The 18,064-nt window shown below is 44.3% G+C and overlaps 1 protein-coding gene across 1 annotated transcript in view; it reads right to left on the bottom strand.

Moving 5' to 3' along the window:
* LOC125959473 (uncharacterized) overlaps window positions 1–18,064 on the bottom strand; it is a 59,897-nt gene that overhangs the window by 7,255 nt on the left and 34,578 nt on the right. The window contains exon 5 of the mRNA XM_049692295.1: window positions 70–560. Coding sequence (XP_049548252.1) covers window positions 70–560 — 491 coding nt within the window. The remainder of the gene's footprint in view (window positions 1–69; window positions 561–18,064) is intronic.

Genomic DNA, 18,064 nt, shown 5'->3' with positions numbered 1-18,064 from the left:
TGAACAAAAAACATACCCTGCAATTACCCAGACCTAAATTCGTGTTTAGAGAATCCTAAAACTAATCACCTGCGAGAACACCTTCTGCCGCTGTCGATTCCGATTGCGGGCCGCCTCCAGTTCCAGCGCACGATCGTCCGTATCGTTCACACTAGCTGGCTCTTCGATGGGCTTCAGGATTTTCAAATTATGAAACGAGTGCACCGTGGCCGCATGCAACGCCTCAGCTCGTGGTTCATCCTCACGCGTTAACCGTCGATCACGTTGACGCCCATCGGTAACAGCGAACCCATGAGCGACGGAATCGTGCACAACCGAATCTTCGAATGAAACAAAGGCAACCTGCTGGGGCTCAGGTGGGTCGCTGCTTGTTCTCGATGGCATGAGAGTATCGAGCATCGAGGGTCCGGTTCTTTGAATCGGTTCCAGTGTCGTAGGTGTATCAGTGCTGGCATCATTAGCATCGGATTCGGACGATTCGTAATCATCATCTAGCGGCTCCCAGCGAATCTCGTTGCGTACTATCAGATGTTCTCCGCAGTATTTGCTGACACGATAATCTGAAACAAAAGACGCACGGTAATGGCATTGAAGGAAACGTGCAATTCTCGGGGCGGTTAATGTATGTATCAATCTAATATAGTCAAGGAAAACTAGATGTTTATGTATGATGTTAAGATAAGAGCTATAATAGCCTTTAAATGGCAACAGTATCTTTTAAAATGAAGGTCATTTAACAATTCTGTTTGACATTGATAACAGTACATTGAACTAAATACCACCTGACTCCACCCAGAAAAAGGTTATCGGTAGCCAAACAGGAGAAGATGCATGCGGCCAGCACATTTTCATCAATCAACGAAGATGCAAAAAAAACGAGAACAAACCGAACGATAAAGCGATACGCCTGGCCGCAAACCAGGGCCGATGTTCTGCTGCTCTACACTTGTTTCAACAGAGCCCGCCAGATACAACTTCAAACGAATGGATCTCCTGTGTTGCGACGCGTATTTTGAGTTTTTCCCAGACATTTCATGCGGCGCTATGCGCGTTTTGGATTTTCCTGGCTATTTTGTCTATTTTGATTTTCAAATAACATCCTCCGGAGGCAACCTGTTCTAGTATAGAGTGATATTGTTGATTAGAACGTTCCGAATTGTTTGTGTGAAAACAACGATTAGCGTAAACAGTTAAAACGCAAGCCGGAGCCGCTTTGCATGTTTAATCAAACGGCCATAACCTGCAGATGAAACGAATGAAACCCGTAACCGACCTCGTGTATTTTATCGGAGAGATATAAATTGTTTATTAATATGTTTTGAGAGGAAGACCAACGATCTTCGCCCGTTTTGTCCATGGTATCGCGTTGTAGTTTATTTGCTATCTTAAGATTGAAACAACAAAACAAACCCAATGCGCATCTGAGAAAACGTTGGTAAAGCGGCATCTGTTCGTCCATATTTACTGCCGAACCGAACTTGAACTTGCCGATATTGAACTTTGCTAACGACAACCAAACTAATCATTTCAACTAAAGTGTTATAAGATTTACTGAATGCTTGGTGCTAGATTTGCCACAGGATGATCAGGATGATGGAAGGTATCTGCTGACAAATGGTGTAGCTTCCATTACTGCAGAACCAACAAAAAAATAAATTGAAAGCTGATTTATATTTAATTTATACCCGAGAATTTCTATTTCGGGGAAATGTTTTCTGATGTACCACAAAATTCCGAGAAACGTTTATTCCAAATGTATGTTCTCATTAAATAAAATGCGGACACTGAGAATGCTCCCAGTGCTGTACCATACTTCCAGCCGTGAAGAGAACGATCATAAATCATACTATGTAAGTACAGATTAAGGAGGCATTAATCAACAAATATTGCAGCATCAATGAGAGTGTGATTGCTCTCATTCCACAGGTATCCAACTATAACAAAACTGTTTCTAGTAACATTATTCGCTTGCGCACTCGCACTCATTGACATGCGATGTGAGTTAGACCGATCATGTACATGCAGCAAACTGACGGACAGTCTGATGGTCGAGATGCTGAAGATGTGCTTGGAAGACGTTTCGGTTCTAACCATCACAGACTCCTCTTTAACAACTCTGGACGTGTCCAATTTGTCGAACATATCCCATCAGCTCATTCTACAGCTATCAAATATCGGCAGGCTAAACGTACCGATCAACAGCACGCTACAAAGACTTTCTATTATCGGAATGCGGATATTGCGAATCGATTACAGTTTCAACGACAATCTGAAACATCTGGTTGTCGAGCATGGGCGTGTCGATTCCATTCTAAGCTCTATATCATCTATGATAGGGCTAGAAGATATTTCGATAAGGTTTTTACAGCTAGGTACGATCGATTTTGATAATTTCTCAAAAATGCCAAACTTGTGGATGTTACATTTGTCCCACAATCTTATAAAAGACTTAAAGTCATCAAACTACTTTCACTGCTTCAAGAAGCTGAGCGAAATCGATCTGTGTCACAACAAGCTAGCTCGCATCAATCTCTCGCTATTCGACGGGATGGTATCGCTAATCAAACTCAATCTACAATTCAATAGGCTTAAGCAGCTGGAGGGATCTTTGCAAACTGCGTCTTTAAAAGAACTTGACTTATCGGGGAACATGTTGTCATCTGTAAATTGTTGTGGCTGGAATACGACGGCAATTATTAAGCTAGAATTATCGTATAATCGACTGGAACGATTGCCGGATTGCATACAATTCTGGCACGACCTAACATACTTGAATTTGGAACACAATCGATTAGTACATATTGATTTTACTCCTTACGAAAGTACATCGGTTGTTATTTTCAATTTGAAGTTTAACGCTATCATCGAAATTACTAATGTAACAAGGTTACCACAAGAAGTTTACTTACTTCTGGATGGTAATGCAGTGGCTTCTAATTACACACGCTCTTCATTTTAAAAGATGAATATTCCAACGAAGAATTGGCAATCTATTAATAAAATTAAATATCCCATACCCACGATAGTGCGTAATTTGAAAACCATCATAGAGTGAGTTTGAGTTTGGAATTGTATAAAAAATTAAAGCATTTGAGAGAATACTAACCTAAAACGAAACCCAAATAAAACTTTATCATTTTTATTTTTATTTATTTCAGTTTCATTCCCAACACAAAGAAAACCAACAGGGCTTCCAAGCAATATTGGCTGTAGTATTATCGTAACAAAATTACCCGGCGCATGCATTTTCATTCTTTACGCATGTTCTAGTTGTAACATTTATGCCGTATTGCGCATTAAAAGAACAATCAATTGGATTGTTGATCATCGATAGTTGAATTAAATTACGCGAAACATTGCTCATGTTAAAACTTACAATGCAATTGTAGTCAGCAGTAACTGAAAAGTCTGTATTAGGAGCGAATGGAATTTCAAGTTTAGTTAGATAGTTATTCGATAAATCTAATGAAGACAGTTTCCTCGGTAAAGTGTTTTCACTGAATGTGACATGCGATACTCTGTTATTTGCCAAGTTAAGCGTGTGCAAATTAGAAAACACATTAAACTTATGCATTTCATCGAGGCTGAGATGGTTATTGTTCATTGCAAAAAAAACGACATTCGAAAGAGTATGCTCCATACATTGGGGTAAAGCTGTACACTTATTATTTCCCATCGCGAATGAACGAAGTTCTGGAACTCGCCAGTAACAACAGTCCAACTGCATTAAATGGTTAAACGAAAAATCGATAGAATTCAGCTTACTAGAAACGATAGCACCTGTAACTGTAACCATATTGTTGGACGACAGATCAAGTTTAGTCAGGGCCTTCATGAAGCTGAAAATATTCAAATTTATGCTGCGTAGCTTGTTCTGTTGTAGAGAAACCTCCGACATCAAATAGTTATCCTTTAGTACGGCTGAGCTGAACAGAGAGTGTATTCTGTTTTTGCATAGATTCAAATAAACAAGCTTTCGAAGGTATTCCATGATTTTGAAATCAACTGCTTGTATTAAGGAATGAGCGATGTCTAATTGTTCCAGTGATTTTAAATGGCCTAAACTAGATGGTAGTTTTTCGAGGCGACTATAATCAATAAAAAGATTCCGCAGACTACAATTGCTTCCAAATTCGATTGATGTGAGCAGCGTGTGCTTAAATGCGATATTGTCATAACTGCTATTGTCCATTAGTGCAAAACTGTTTATCGGGGATTTTTCTACTGCCAAACCTAATGTCATTGTTGAAATGTTAGACCTAGTATGCATAAACCTACTAAGAATACTACTGTTCATGCTCACTAACATCACGTTCTTCAGTGTCAATACTGTATAATGCACGGGTACGTGCTCCAAAACAAATGTTCCTTCCTTGCGAGGGTTCCAATTCCAAATGGTACATTCAAAATCCACGTCACAGGAGAATCGAAATTGGTCCGTTTGCGCTAGTTGAAGAAGTACCAGTACAATCCTGAAAAATATATCTTCGAAGCTCACCATTTCACAACATGGCAGATCGTGTGAATTCTACATACCTTCCAAAGGACTTTTTCATCGTAAAAAAATTGCCAATAACACTCGTTGATGCTACACACTTCTACCACTTACACCTTAAGATTGAACTCAGGGAAACACAAGCAACACAAGTTAAATTACGTGTACAGAGCATGTCCGATCCAAAAGTGTTTTTATTGTGATGACAATAATCATGGGCACGGGTTCACCATAATGATAATGGTATTACTAGTCCTAGACAACAATAGCCAACAAACAATCGTTTTCCTAATTAACAGCGATTGTCCACTATTATGGAGTGAAAAGTGTACTTTCAAGTGTTTTCCATGAGGCGCAAATTTATTGTTGCTAGAAATAACGAATATTAAATCTATTTTTCTGAACATGTTGTTCAGCAGTTTCCAGAAAGGTTTGTTTAGATTTTGTTTGTTTTTGAAATATTGAGATAAGAGAATACAGAAACCTATTAAACATGCGTGGCCCATAGTTAAACGCGATATGTGATATGTGGGCGAAACATGATAGTCGTCGAGCATTGAAACACTAACCAGTGCTACTAATTTCGTCAAACGTTGTCATCAGGACGTACACCTCGCGGAGCTACGAACTGCTTTGACTTCTAACACCAGTTATGTTATCATGTTTAACTTCTCTCAAGAAGTTCTAACTAAAAATACGGCTCGTTCGTCCTTATATATGTTTTAAAAAAAGAAGTCCCAACTACAATCTACGGATTACTGTTTCATTGTCATTGTCATGCACTCAAAATGGGGCAGACCAGCATCCCAAAGAATTGTAACATTTTTAACGATTGGTCTTATTGTCCCAAAGATATATTGTACATAAACATGTAAACGGATACTAAGTAAACAGATACATAAACTAAAGGCATTTTGATTCTGAATTTATTTGATTTGAATTTATATGACAATTCAACAGTTAACTTTCGAGTGAATGCACCTAACGTTCGATATGTTACCATCATAATCGGCGTCTACATCGTATCGGAAGCTACAGTCCATAGGATTGTCGTACATCAGCAATTGAAACAGATCCGGAGCAACTTTATCCAACTCGAAATACTTTATGCAATTTTGAATTAGATTTATCGAAAAAAGTTTGTTAGGAGCGTAAGGTATTTCGATGCTCTGAAGGCGGTTTTTGGACAGATTCAAAGATAACAGTTTCGGTGGAAGCGTTTTCTCAGTGAGCGTAACATGTGACAACATATTCCCAGACAAATCTAAGCTGATCATCTTATAAAATGAGTGAAACTTTCCCATCTCATCTAGATGAAGCCGATTGTTATCAAGTATGATCACCGATGCATTTGTAAGAACTCGTTCGAAGCATCTAGGCATCATTTCTAGTTTATTGTTAGTGGCAGTGAAGCTGTGTAGACGTGGTAATCTCCATTGGCAACAGTCCAGCGAAGGTAATTGATTGTTCGATAGCTCAATTGTTGTTACTGTGTTGGAAACTATCGCACCTGAGGCAGTAGTTAAACTGTTGTCGTTCAAGTTAATAGTGGTGAGCGACGTCATTTTGTTGAACAAATTAAAGTTTATGCTTCGTAGCTGATTGCGCTCAAAATGTAAAAGCAACAAACGTGGAAACAGTTCTAGATCGTCAGTATAGTACAAAGAATGTATCTTGTTTTTGCTCAAGTTCAAAAACTCAAGCTTCGGTAGTCGACCGATCGTATTGAGATTCACTGCTTGTATTTGTGAATTCGTGATTTCAAGATGAAGAAGCGATTGAAGGTTAGCCAGGGTTTGAGGCAGTCGCTCTAATCGGCTATGAACCACCAATATTTTTTCTAGCTTACAATCAACTCCCAACACTAAACTGCGTAATAAAGTCTTCCTGAGCTCAACTTGAGAATAAATACTCTTATCCTTCAGTATAAAGCTTCGAATTGGTGAGTTTTCAATTTTCAAAACTAGGAACGATGTTCGGTTACTAAGACGCTTGGTGCGTTCAAACTTTTCGAAAATTTCACTATTCACGTGGATAGCAATCATGTTCCGTAATGTTATGATGTTATGCCATTCCGATACGTGAGCCAGCACGAACGTGCCTTCCTTCAATGGGTCCCAACTGGAGAGCGTGCAAGTGAAATCCTTATCACAGTAAAATTGAAAAAATGACAATGGTGGCAATTGCAGCAGTGTTAAGCTAGAATTAAACACACGTTATCAAATATGACGGAATACCATACCAATTTTCTAACCTTAGAAGGAGAAAAAGCCGGGTTAAAACCATTCTCCTATAGCAGATGTTGAAGCTTAAAAATCGTGTGAGGCTGAGGTGATGAACCGTTAAAGTGATACTGAGGATTACAAATCGAATAACCTAGTAGGAATAGAAACAACTGGTAGGTGAAAGAAAATATGTTCCACATTTGAACTTGTATTTGTTATCATACACGAATTGTAATTGACAATTTCCCGTGTATGGTTGATGGATTTTTAATTTTGAATAGTGTTTCATCGTTGCTCGTGTAATGGCTCTAAATGGTCGTATGGTAGTGGATGGACCGACTAACCAAGCGAAAACCATGATCATTTTCGCTTAGAATTATTGACACGTGACTCTGGATAATAGTGCCACAAAAAGCTGTACCTAGCTCCCTTTTCCTTTCGCTCAATATTGGGAACACCTATTTTCCAAACCCTTTCTCAATGCTTCTTAAACGTGAGATTAGTATCCATTAAGAACGATTGGAATGGTACGTTTCGAATGGTGTACCATTCCAATTAAAATAGATGGGAGGATCCTCGATTGAGACAAAGTGCATATTTGGAAAGAAAATGCAGCTTTTCCAACAATGCCAGCAGAAGGTAGAAGAACATAATTAAAAACTGTTATACTTTTTTACAATTGATTTTAATGCTCCAAAACCATATTATCCGTTATTGATTAAATGAATACAAATTAAACTAAACTAATTCTGATTCTAAATTTATCTGCTGCCATGTTCGGAATTTACATGAGACAATCAACAGTTAGCTATGGAGTGAATCCACCTAGCGTTCGATATGTTACCATCATAATCAGCGTCTACATCGTATCGGAAGCTACAGTCCATAGGATTGTCGTACATCAGCAATTGAAACAGATCCGGAGCAGCTTTATCCAACTCGAAATACTTTATGCAATTTTGAATTAGATTTATCGAAAAAAGTTTGTTAGGAGCGTAAGGTATTTCGAAGCTCTGAAGGCGGTTTTTGGACAGATTCAAAGATAACAGTTTCGGTGGAAGCGTTTTCTCAGTGAGCGTAACATGCGACAACATATTCCCAGACAAATCTAAGCTGATCATCTTATAAGATGAGTGAAACTTTTTCATCTCATCCAGATGAAGCCGATTGATAGTAAGTATGATCACCGAGGCATTTGTAAGAACTCGCTCAAAGCATCTAGGCAACATTTCTACAACAACATGGTGGTATTTGCAGCAGTATCAAGCAATAATTAGGCACACGTTATTCTAATCCATCCATCTAATCCATAAAACATTTCCAACTGACTGACCTCAGCGGGACAAAAATACGGGTTGAAAACCATTCTCCTATGAAAAGGCGTACCAAAGTAAAACTCACAGATCCAATGTTCACAGCGGACAAACAATAAGCGAATGGTACATAAAATGGATAGAACTAAAAGATGAAAGAATGCTAAACGAAACGCGAAATCTGAAATTTCATTTGTCATGACAAACGAACAGATGATTCCATGATGACTTTTTAATTTTGGAAAATGTCAAAGTACCATATTTCTATTACACACCATATCTATTTTTTAGCCAAAAATGAGTCCGATCATACATTCGGATTTCTATCGTGAAAATCACTATTGCAATAATTGTGTAGCAATTGTCTTGGAATAAATTACTAACTAGCTGCTCAATTCTAAACTCAGTGTGCTTTCCTAGATCGCGTATTGATACCTCAACAGGAAATTTGTGTACTTCATATAAAATCACAGAACTGAAAAAATATTAAAATGACTCAACCAAAAGGGCAGTAATGTTATACTTGGTTTTGATATATTTAAACAAAAAAATAAAACAAATCGTTCATCGTTCAATTTTCAGTTATGCGACTATCTGGCACGCTATAAGTGCTATTCGAAGCTAGATAATCGAACGTTAAAACACTAACCAGAGCCATTAAGTCCGCCAAACGCTGCCATCATGACGCACGACTCGCGGAGCTGCGACTTATTTTTTTGGCTTCTAACACAAGTTATGTTATCATGTTTTACTTCTCTCAAGAAGTCCCAACTGCAATCTAACGAATTACCGTACATTTGCATTTTGGAAATATTATGTGAAATGCAGTTCAGATTAATATCTGTAATAAAATTACAATCGGCATTGATTTCTAACAATGCCTCCGTCTCATTCGGTAGCGTGAGGTGCGTTATACGATTGTTGTTAATGTACAAAGTACCTAGTGCTGGTGGAAGTTTCGTCAGCGATGCATTGGAAAGCAGGTTGTATGCCAGGTTGAGAAACCTCAGTTGACTCAGACGATGCAGGGAATCCCACATGAATTCGTTATCCACCAATTTATTGCTTGCTATACTTAAAATCTCGATGTTGGGCATAGATAGCGAAATGCACGGTGGCATCTGTTCAAGGCTATTGTTGGTGAAATCCAAGGATCTCACACCGGTTACAAACCAATCGCAAAAGCTCAATGTCACCAAATGATTATTGGCCAAGAGGATACTGCTCAAACTAGTGATATTCAGTGAACCAACTAACAGCTTAATTCTATTTGTTGACAAATCCAAAGTCTCCAGTGCTACCAGGTTCCTGAATACATTCAAATTGATCGTCTTCAGAACATTGTCCGATAGGTCGAGCGTTCTAAGGGAGGAAAAAATCTTGGCACTACTGGCGGCGCTACAATACACCGTTTTGATCTTATTTCCATGCAAATCCAATAGATTCAATTTTTGTAGCGCGCTAACAACATTCATATCAATGACTTGAAAGTGCGACTTTGAAACAACGAGAGCATCCAGCATTGTCAGTTGTGCTATCGATACCGGCACAGAATTCATCTTGCTGCTCGATATATGAACAACCCTTAGGCTACTACCGCCGCCCTTGAAGAAGATGGAGCGTAGATCCGTCTTGTCGATCCGAAGTGTAGTAATGGTTCCCAATGCTGGCATGATAACTCTGCTCACTGGCGATTTAGTTATATACAGCGAGTGAATGCGAAATATGATGCTTCCTGTCATGTTCACATCGACGGTAGATAGCTTTGCATCCACTAACTCAACAATACCGACATTGAGAGGCACATGATTAAACACGAACCTACCGTCCTTAGGAGGATCCCATTTCCAGACAGTGCATTTCTCCCAGTTGCACTTAAATTGCATAGCCGACGCCGAAGCTAAGATTAGCCACGTGCCCCAAAACAGCCTGTGAGAATACAAAGCACAATTTCAGAAAGCCTGTACTGTCGCGAATTGTGCTACATTATACCATACGTTAACATCACGAAATATGCAGATCTTTTCACTTGAGCAGACAGTACATTCTGTACCAACTAGCGCAGCACAACTGATGTCCATTTTGAAAATAATTGGTTCCTTGGTTCAAAACAACACATTATCGTATCAGTGAATACGTGACAGACAAAATAAATTGTTTCGTGCTCGTTATTCTTGTTATTTTTTCGTTGTATTCAGGTCACGAATTCGAGTCTGCTACTATCATTTTAGCAATTGGGGATAGCCTTGCCGTGAATCCAGTGTTAGGGGGAGACTAAGGTATTTAATTTGTTTTCGCTTAATATGGTTTTTACATTTTTTACATGAATGCTAACTCTTCAAAGTGTATTATGTGAAATCTTTGAATCAATCGAATCATTTCAATCACCGACACATTTTGGTAGGAGATAGCTTATACCGAGGGTTCAAATCTATCAATTGTAGATCACAAACGCCAAAGCCAACAGCGTTCTTATGCAAGTACATTATAATTAAAGCCAAAATACAATTCGAATACAGTATGCAATACTGGTTGCCTGTGATACGACGCCATAGCTCGCACACAATTACATTTCAAATAGTTAGTTCTTATTCAAATCCGCACTGAATACCATCATAAACTAAAGCAACCATAAACGGCAAGAAGGATGTGCTGTAGAGGGTGCAACCCTCAACGTTGCGTCTCGCCAATGGAACGATAAATTTCATTCAATTAAACAATTTATCGGTTGAGCTGTCCATACTTAGTCGTTACCCTTCCATCACACTGACTTCTGCTCACTGCGCGGCGCTCACTGATAATCAATCGATCCTATGATTCTCGTTGTTTTTCGGAGGAATTGGGAGGGCCCCAACCTAAACCACCGAAGGCCAGATGTTGTCGACAGTAGCGTTGTCAACCAGCTGACACTCGAGCAGGCTAAGCTGAGCGCCATCATGGCAGTCCCTGTGATCGTCCTACAGTCGATCGACTGAAGACAGTTGGAATTTGATCGGAAAACGCACGCCCGATTGCCTGTGGCAGTCATCGTCATCAGCTGTCCCTAACTGCTGCGTTTTAAGAGACGGAAACCAACGCAATATAGGTCACGTGAATTGTGACGGCGTGAGAAGAACTGGTAAACAAATTCAGACTCCAGGGCAAGCGAACGCACAGGCGAAAAGGACTCCGCCTGTACTCCAACAAGAAATGACGCGGTCCCAGCTGACCTACCACGAGTCTCAAAGTCAATCAAATCATTCGCATCAGTAATCACTCTCGCTGGAGAAAAGAGAATGGATTTGAGAGAGAGAGTGTGTGTGTGTGTGTCAGTGTGTGTTTTTCGGAGCATCGGATGAGTAGGGCTAGGGCAACGTTCTAGATCGGATCGCACGTGAACGGAAATCACAAGCCCTGCAGGAGGGGTGGGGAAGCACACCGAAAGCATAATCAATCTTGCCACCACGGTCACATCGCCAGTCCGGTGATTGGCAATCACGTTTCGTTCGATCTAGCCGTAACCAAAGTTCCAATGCACATCGTCATGCTTCGATGTGTTCACCTCTGCGCCGATCCCTTCAGTTCGATCCATTCATCGACCGACACTCCGCTGCCAACGGACGGTACGTCGACGGACACGTCCATTTGTCGAACTTAAATATTTGTCAGCTGACTTGCAAGAACGGTACCGCGCACTACCCTGGTGCAGAGAGTGGCCAGAGTGGCCTTATCACGTGTCGTAGAAGCTTCCGTAGAAGCACCAAGCACCGGACACTGAGAACCTGTGGGTAAGAGACCCACATGCAGGTCGCTTCGCACGCGCCTAACCGAAATGCATCTTACACCGCGCCGCGACGGCCACCCTTACCGATTCCGAGTGATACGGTATTGCCCCTACAGTGCTCCGGAAATAACACAACGCACAACACCAGGGGTGCACGAGCCGATCGGCAGAAAATGCATTCACCACCCAAAAAGGGACACGATCACTGGAATCGGAAGGAGACGGTATGGACGGGCCTTCGTTAGGCAGGCGACCGTCGCCTAGGGTAACGCTTCACCCTCGCGCACCACAACCAACCTATCGATGCATCCCCTCGGTATCCGATTGGCACATGTTCGACGAGAAAAACCGACGGCGCCAGTCAGTCAATCGGCTTTATACCAAGCATTACACTTTGCCTTTGGTTTTGGTTTGCCCTTTGCGCCAGCAGCATCTGCAAGTCACCGCGTCCTGCAAAGCAAACAATTCAATCCGAGCCCTGTGCGCTTGTGCTGATTTGAGGCCAGATTTGAGAGTAACTTGCCCCGCTCGTCTGCGTTTTCTTTTGTGCAACATTATGCATGCAAATTGCGCTTTCCAGGCGAACCAGGCGGACCAACCGGAACACCTGCAGGAAGACGACCATGAAGTGGCGTAACTTAAGATGCCCGGGACTCGATTTTCAGAAGAATATGGCCCAGCTGTATGGCTTTTAAATGGTAATTATTAAATAATATTATACATCCGTTAGCCATTCATTTCGTTTTAAGTTCAACCCATTTACCCAACCATTTGATGAGCCAGGCAATGCTTCAAACTTGCTTTTGAATATTCACCACTAGGGCCCCTCCCCCCTGTCGGTCCCTCGCGTAAGCCAGCTGTTGGCGTCCATCGTTCTCAGTGTGCCGATAACAGGGGCCAACCGCATTGGCTATAATTTACACAGCATTAAAAGTTGGCCCGCAACCTCTGCTCCATTTTGTGCAAGTGCATTTGATGGCCGTCCATTGCGATCGCTCGTTGCTGCTAAATGTTTACTTGGGCTCCTGGTCCTGGGGGTCGAGATAAACAGATGCAACCGTTCCGTGAATGAAAGTTGCTGGCAAAACACAACAGTTGCACCGAACGGCCGGCAGAGCACACCAACAGCATTCTCCAAACTGGCAGCAGAAGCTACGACGCAAACTATCTCACCGAGACCATCACCGAGGACGACGCCGAACCGCACAAGCGCCGCACGCATCCCTCCGGCATCTTTTGCCCTGGCACGACTCGAGAAAAATAAGATTTCCCTCAACTCACGGGCGTCACGGGCCATTTACTTCTATTGATTCCCCTTGGATTATGCAAAGAGTCCAAACCAACCATCAGCCGCACACGCACAGAAACACACCCAGTAGAGTGGCAAGCGCTGCTGGAGGCGCTTCCTCCCCCCCCGGGGGTTTCTTTCTCTCACCACTTTGTGGCGCAAAACCATGACCTTGCCAAGTGACAGCGGAGATTACGGTGGCCTGCTGCGCCATCCAGACCTTCCTTCCTCGACAGCTTGCCCCGCGTATAGCACCCGGTTCTGGCGCCCGAAGCCGTACTAGGAAAAACACGTCTGGGGATGCCATTCTATACCACCTTCCGACCAACCACTGATTCTCTTCGGGTTTGTGTTTGTGCAGCAGGTTCAGGGTGGGTATTCAACCCACCTAACCGTCATCGCAGCCAGCCAGCAGGAGGTATTAAGCAATTTTCCACCTTCACCAGGTCGTCTGTTCCACGGCCCACCGGTAGCGGTCGGTCCCGTGGTCCCGGTGGTTTCGTGGTTTCGCAATTGCGAGCAACAAAATATGATTGTTCGGTTTAATACCAAAAACAACAGAACACAGGAGAGGACGAGGAGGCACGAGGACGTTGTCCTTTCCCTAAGCCAAAGATTTGCTCAACCTGACAGTCCTACCAGGCGGCATAAATCCCCGAATCCCTTCTCCGGAGCTGCCGGGGATTGTGAAAAACGGGAAAATGGGATCAACGACAGACAGTAGAGGCCAGCCAGCAATACGACGATACGCTATCCCCCTACACGATGGCGATGGTTTTGCAAACGTCGTCGGAACGGAAATGCATTCTTCACGCATTAGCAGCACCGCAAAACGAAGCTGGTCGAAGCTGCGGCGACGGCACTGCACGGCGCACGGCGACCACCGCTGCTGAGCTGTGGCCATGTGTTACGGTTGTCGGCTTGTGTTCAATAAATTCGTTCTCTTACCGATGACCTACACGATACCAATCTTCCGTAATGGAAAGCGATGGTGAAGTGGCGGTGGTGCGGTGCTGCTGGAATAACAATCTCAATACCAGAACCCAGGGGTGACCGGGCTACACCACTGAAGGGTGCGAAAAGTGCCACACAACGCGAGTGGTCGCTAAAAGACTGCTTTCGCTGCGCAGCTTCCGAACGAACGTCGATAATTTCTTCTGGAAACCAAACCAACCCCGGACAAAAACCAAGTTCGAACGTTCGAAAAGGGACACCGTTGGGCGACGATACTTAAGGGGGTTGCTTCGGCAAACCTAAACTACGTGTCCCAAGGGGACCCACTCGGGACTCTGGCAGTGAAGAGGAACAGTTAAAACGTCTGCGCTGTCCGCGGTGGTGTCGGTTGGTTAGGTGTTAATTAGGGGAAAATTGATATGTACCAACTTCCCGACGAAAGTCGACCAAAGTGTCACCGAGTCACCCAGTACCGTGTCCAGGACTTTGGTGCAAAACCCTGTGGTTACGCTTGGGATCGGTGGCATCGATGGCCGGAGCGATCCATTAATCGCTCCAACGGTGGCGGTGCTGTTGGGCTTTGCCGTAAATTCCTGTCTGCTGCAGGTTCCACGAGTTTTCGCTTCAGCCAACACAAGGTGTGACACATCTCTATCTGGCGGGACCACAGTTTATCGACCAAGAGAGCGAGTGAGAGGGAAGGAGAGAAGGGCCAAGATCGCTGAGCTAGAGATTACGAGGTTGACCAAATTGTTGTGTTTACCCTTCTTACATCCTGCTGTTCGCCCCCCGCACGACCGGGTCACAATCGACGAAAACGAGCACGAACCAGAATCCAGGATTAACGAGGGCACGAGCCACGTGCCCTCCTCACCCGCTATCCAGGGGCCCTGGGAAAAGTAAACAGCTGCAAAGAGAGCGAGAGAGAGAGAGCTGTTCGCGTGCTGGCCGCCGAGGGTTTGATCGAATTGCCAAGCGGCCGACTGTATCGATAGCGTGCCAGGAGATAAGTAGGTTTTTGGTTCGGTTTTGGGTCGTTGCGATGGGCTGGATTATCGGGATGCCGTCATCATCACCACCTCCGCTCGATGACGGAGATCGGGTGCCCGAGCGGATAATTGGTAAAAAAAATATAAAATTCTCTTCCAAAAACCCGGATACAGCTCGTCGGAAAGAAGCGAGGGGAAAGAACTGTGCCACAGGCACTTCTCGCAATCACAAAACCACCGGCACACGCAGTTGGGGTCCAAACGGTTTTTTTCCACGCCACTGTCCTGCAAATACCGCTTTGGCATGGTCCGGCTGTTTGCTGAATTAATAAACCAAAACAAAGTCCGGAACCGGATGAAGATGTTGACCATCGGCAACAGCATCAGCAGCAGCAGCTTGACCAGAAACTGCTTGCTCCTAATTGGAAAAGAAATTAGATTTTTCATTAAAACATTAACATACCCCACACACGCACGCACGCACGCACGCAGATACAGTCGGTCGGCACATTCTCAGTAGGCTCATCCTGACGGTATATAGTCCTCATCGGCACAGCTGTACCCCCCCCCCCCCCCCCCCCCCCCCCCCGGATGGGATCGCAGGCTGAGCTGCTTGAGGAAATTTACATTTTTGCTCGTTCATTCCCAGCACCAGCTGATGAGCGTGCTCGCAGAAACCGGAAAGTTCCGAGTCCAATTAGGTGCGTCTCGACCCCCCTCCACCAAAGGCACTACGACAACCTAAACCATCTTTGGCCAGCCCCAACAGAACCGAGTGAATGTGTACGCGTTGGTCCTGGTCCTGGGATTAGTCCACCACTAACGATTCAACACCCTGGTTGCGGGTGCAAGCGATAGCTGGCTCGGATGGGAACCCTGCAACGGACACAACATTACATCATCATCGTGATGTGTGCGTCAGCTCGCAAACACGTCGCAAACCAAGGGAAGGGGGGCCACCGAATTTACGTTCTTTGTTTTCGTCTCCTTCCGTAGAGAGAGGAGCTCGGATGTCCTTGGGACTTTTTGTTGCCGCTGCCTCCGCCGGACGCCGTGATGCCACCCACATAGCAGTGAGAAGACTTCTCACTATAGAAAAATCGATCCGAGATCGAGCCGCCAACGGAACGATACATACATTTGGCAAATATGTTGGCGGCCCGATTTCGTCCACTAGGGCCGGAACAAAATCGTCTCGATTTCAACCAATCAAACGTGACCCTTTCTCTCGCTCTCTCCTCTAGTCCCCTTTCTTTCTTTCCTATACTCTTTCCCTACCCAAAATGAAGTACGCTTTGATTGGTCCGTAAGCCATCGCGCAATGGCGGTGGCGTTTATTTTTCCTAATTGTTTTGAACCCACCCCGTGACGCCATAACACTTTGGTGATGACGTCGTCATGGTGTGACGTCGTCATGATGTGATGTTCGCCGTTCGTGCTGTTGGTGTTGGTGGCGTCGTCTACGTTGGTTTGGTGGCGTCGCTGTGCTGGCGTCGCTGTGGCGGCGTGATCCGGGCTGCATACAAGAACTTTCCTGTTCGCGCTGATGATCGCTGTAGACTGCACCGCGTACACCGATCGATGGCGCGGTTTCTTCCATCGATGCACAATGCTCGGGCACATGTCGGAGAGAAAGAAAACATCAGAATATTAGATCACTTACGGGGCAACGTAATGTTGTTTTAACTTACCTTGCAGATTGCAGTCAACACCTAGAGTATCACAATCACTTTGTATCTATATTTGGTAACTTTTCTAACACTTAGCCGCACTTGCACTGCACCGTCAGCGGAACGCGTGCTTCCCGGGACTTAGAAAAATTTCGACTGCTGCGATCGGGACTTTGCCGAATTTCGATCGGGGTTGCTCCGTCTCGTTTTTCTGTTCCCTTCTCTTTCGCGCTGCCGCTCGAATCGCCCCTCGACTCTTGCGCCCTTCCCACCCCTCGTAATCGAAACCCACAAGCTCGCGTTCGTTTTCGTTCGCCCTTCTTCTCTTCCCATTCCGCCCTTCCCCCTCCGCAGCAGCGTCCCACAAGCTCGCGCGCGAAACCTTCTCCTCCTCGCGGTTTCTTCCGCTCTTTCCCCCGCTGCCTACGAGCGGTTCCATAGTGAACGTCGCATTTGCCCCTTCCTCAACCCCGTCGCAGGCCGCGGGGGTTTCGTTTTCAACCTCCTCAACCTTCCTCTCGCTGCGTCGCAGGCAGAGGGGTTTACTCATTGTTCATTGGGCAGATAATACCCACATAGCAGTGAGAAGACTTCTCACTATAGAAAAATCGATCCGAGATCGAGCCGCCAACGGAACGATACATACATTTGGCAAATATGGTGGCGGCCCGATTTCGTCCACTAGGGCCGGAACAAAATCGTCTCGATTTCAACCAATCAAACGTGACCCTTTCTCTCGCTCGCTCCTATAGCCCCCTTTCTTTCTTTCCAATCGCCCCCATCCCCAAAATATGACGCACTTCGGATTTCGTTCGGCCTTCGCACGAAGGCGTTTATTTTTCTAAATCATGTGCACGAAGTGCACTTCGGTTTTTTCCATATTCTGCCCCCTTCCCCCAACGAAATCGCGGTCGCGAACTCCGCCGCGGTGTTTGGTGTTGTGATGACGCTCTACGTTGGTGTGGGTGCGTGGTGGTGGCGTCGTACATGCTGCCGTGGTGGCGTCGCTGTGGCGGCATGATCCGGGCTGCGATCATGAACGTTCCTGTTCAGCCTCATGTGCCACACGCGTTCTTCGATCGATGCTCGGGAACATGTTGAAGAAAAAGATAAAAAACAAAAGGTGTTAGATCACTTGCATCTTCACAATGTCATCTTTTCTTACCTTGCATGTAAACTGACGTTGTCACTCACAAAATCACTAACACTTTCCGCAACACTTTCACTGCTACACATTTGGCTAAGTCCCAGAACGACGCCGACTCTGAAATTTTCTAAGTCCCGGTGCGTGCTTCCCGGGACTTAGAAAAATTTCGACTGCAGCGATCCGGACTTTGCCGAATTTTGATCGAGGCTGCTCCGTCTCG

This window comes from Anopheles darlingi, chromosome 2 (assembly GCF_943734745.1).
Source record: "Anopheles darlingi chromosome 2, idAnoDarlMG_H_01, whole genome shotgun sequence".
NCBI lineage: Eukaryota > Metazoa > Arthropoda > Insecta > Diptera > Culicidae > Anopheles > Anopheles darlingi.
The sequence above is the reverse complement of the archived record's forward strand: the minus strand, read 5'-3'. Positions and strand labels throughout refer to the sequence as shown.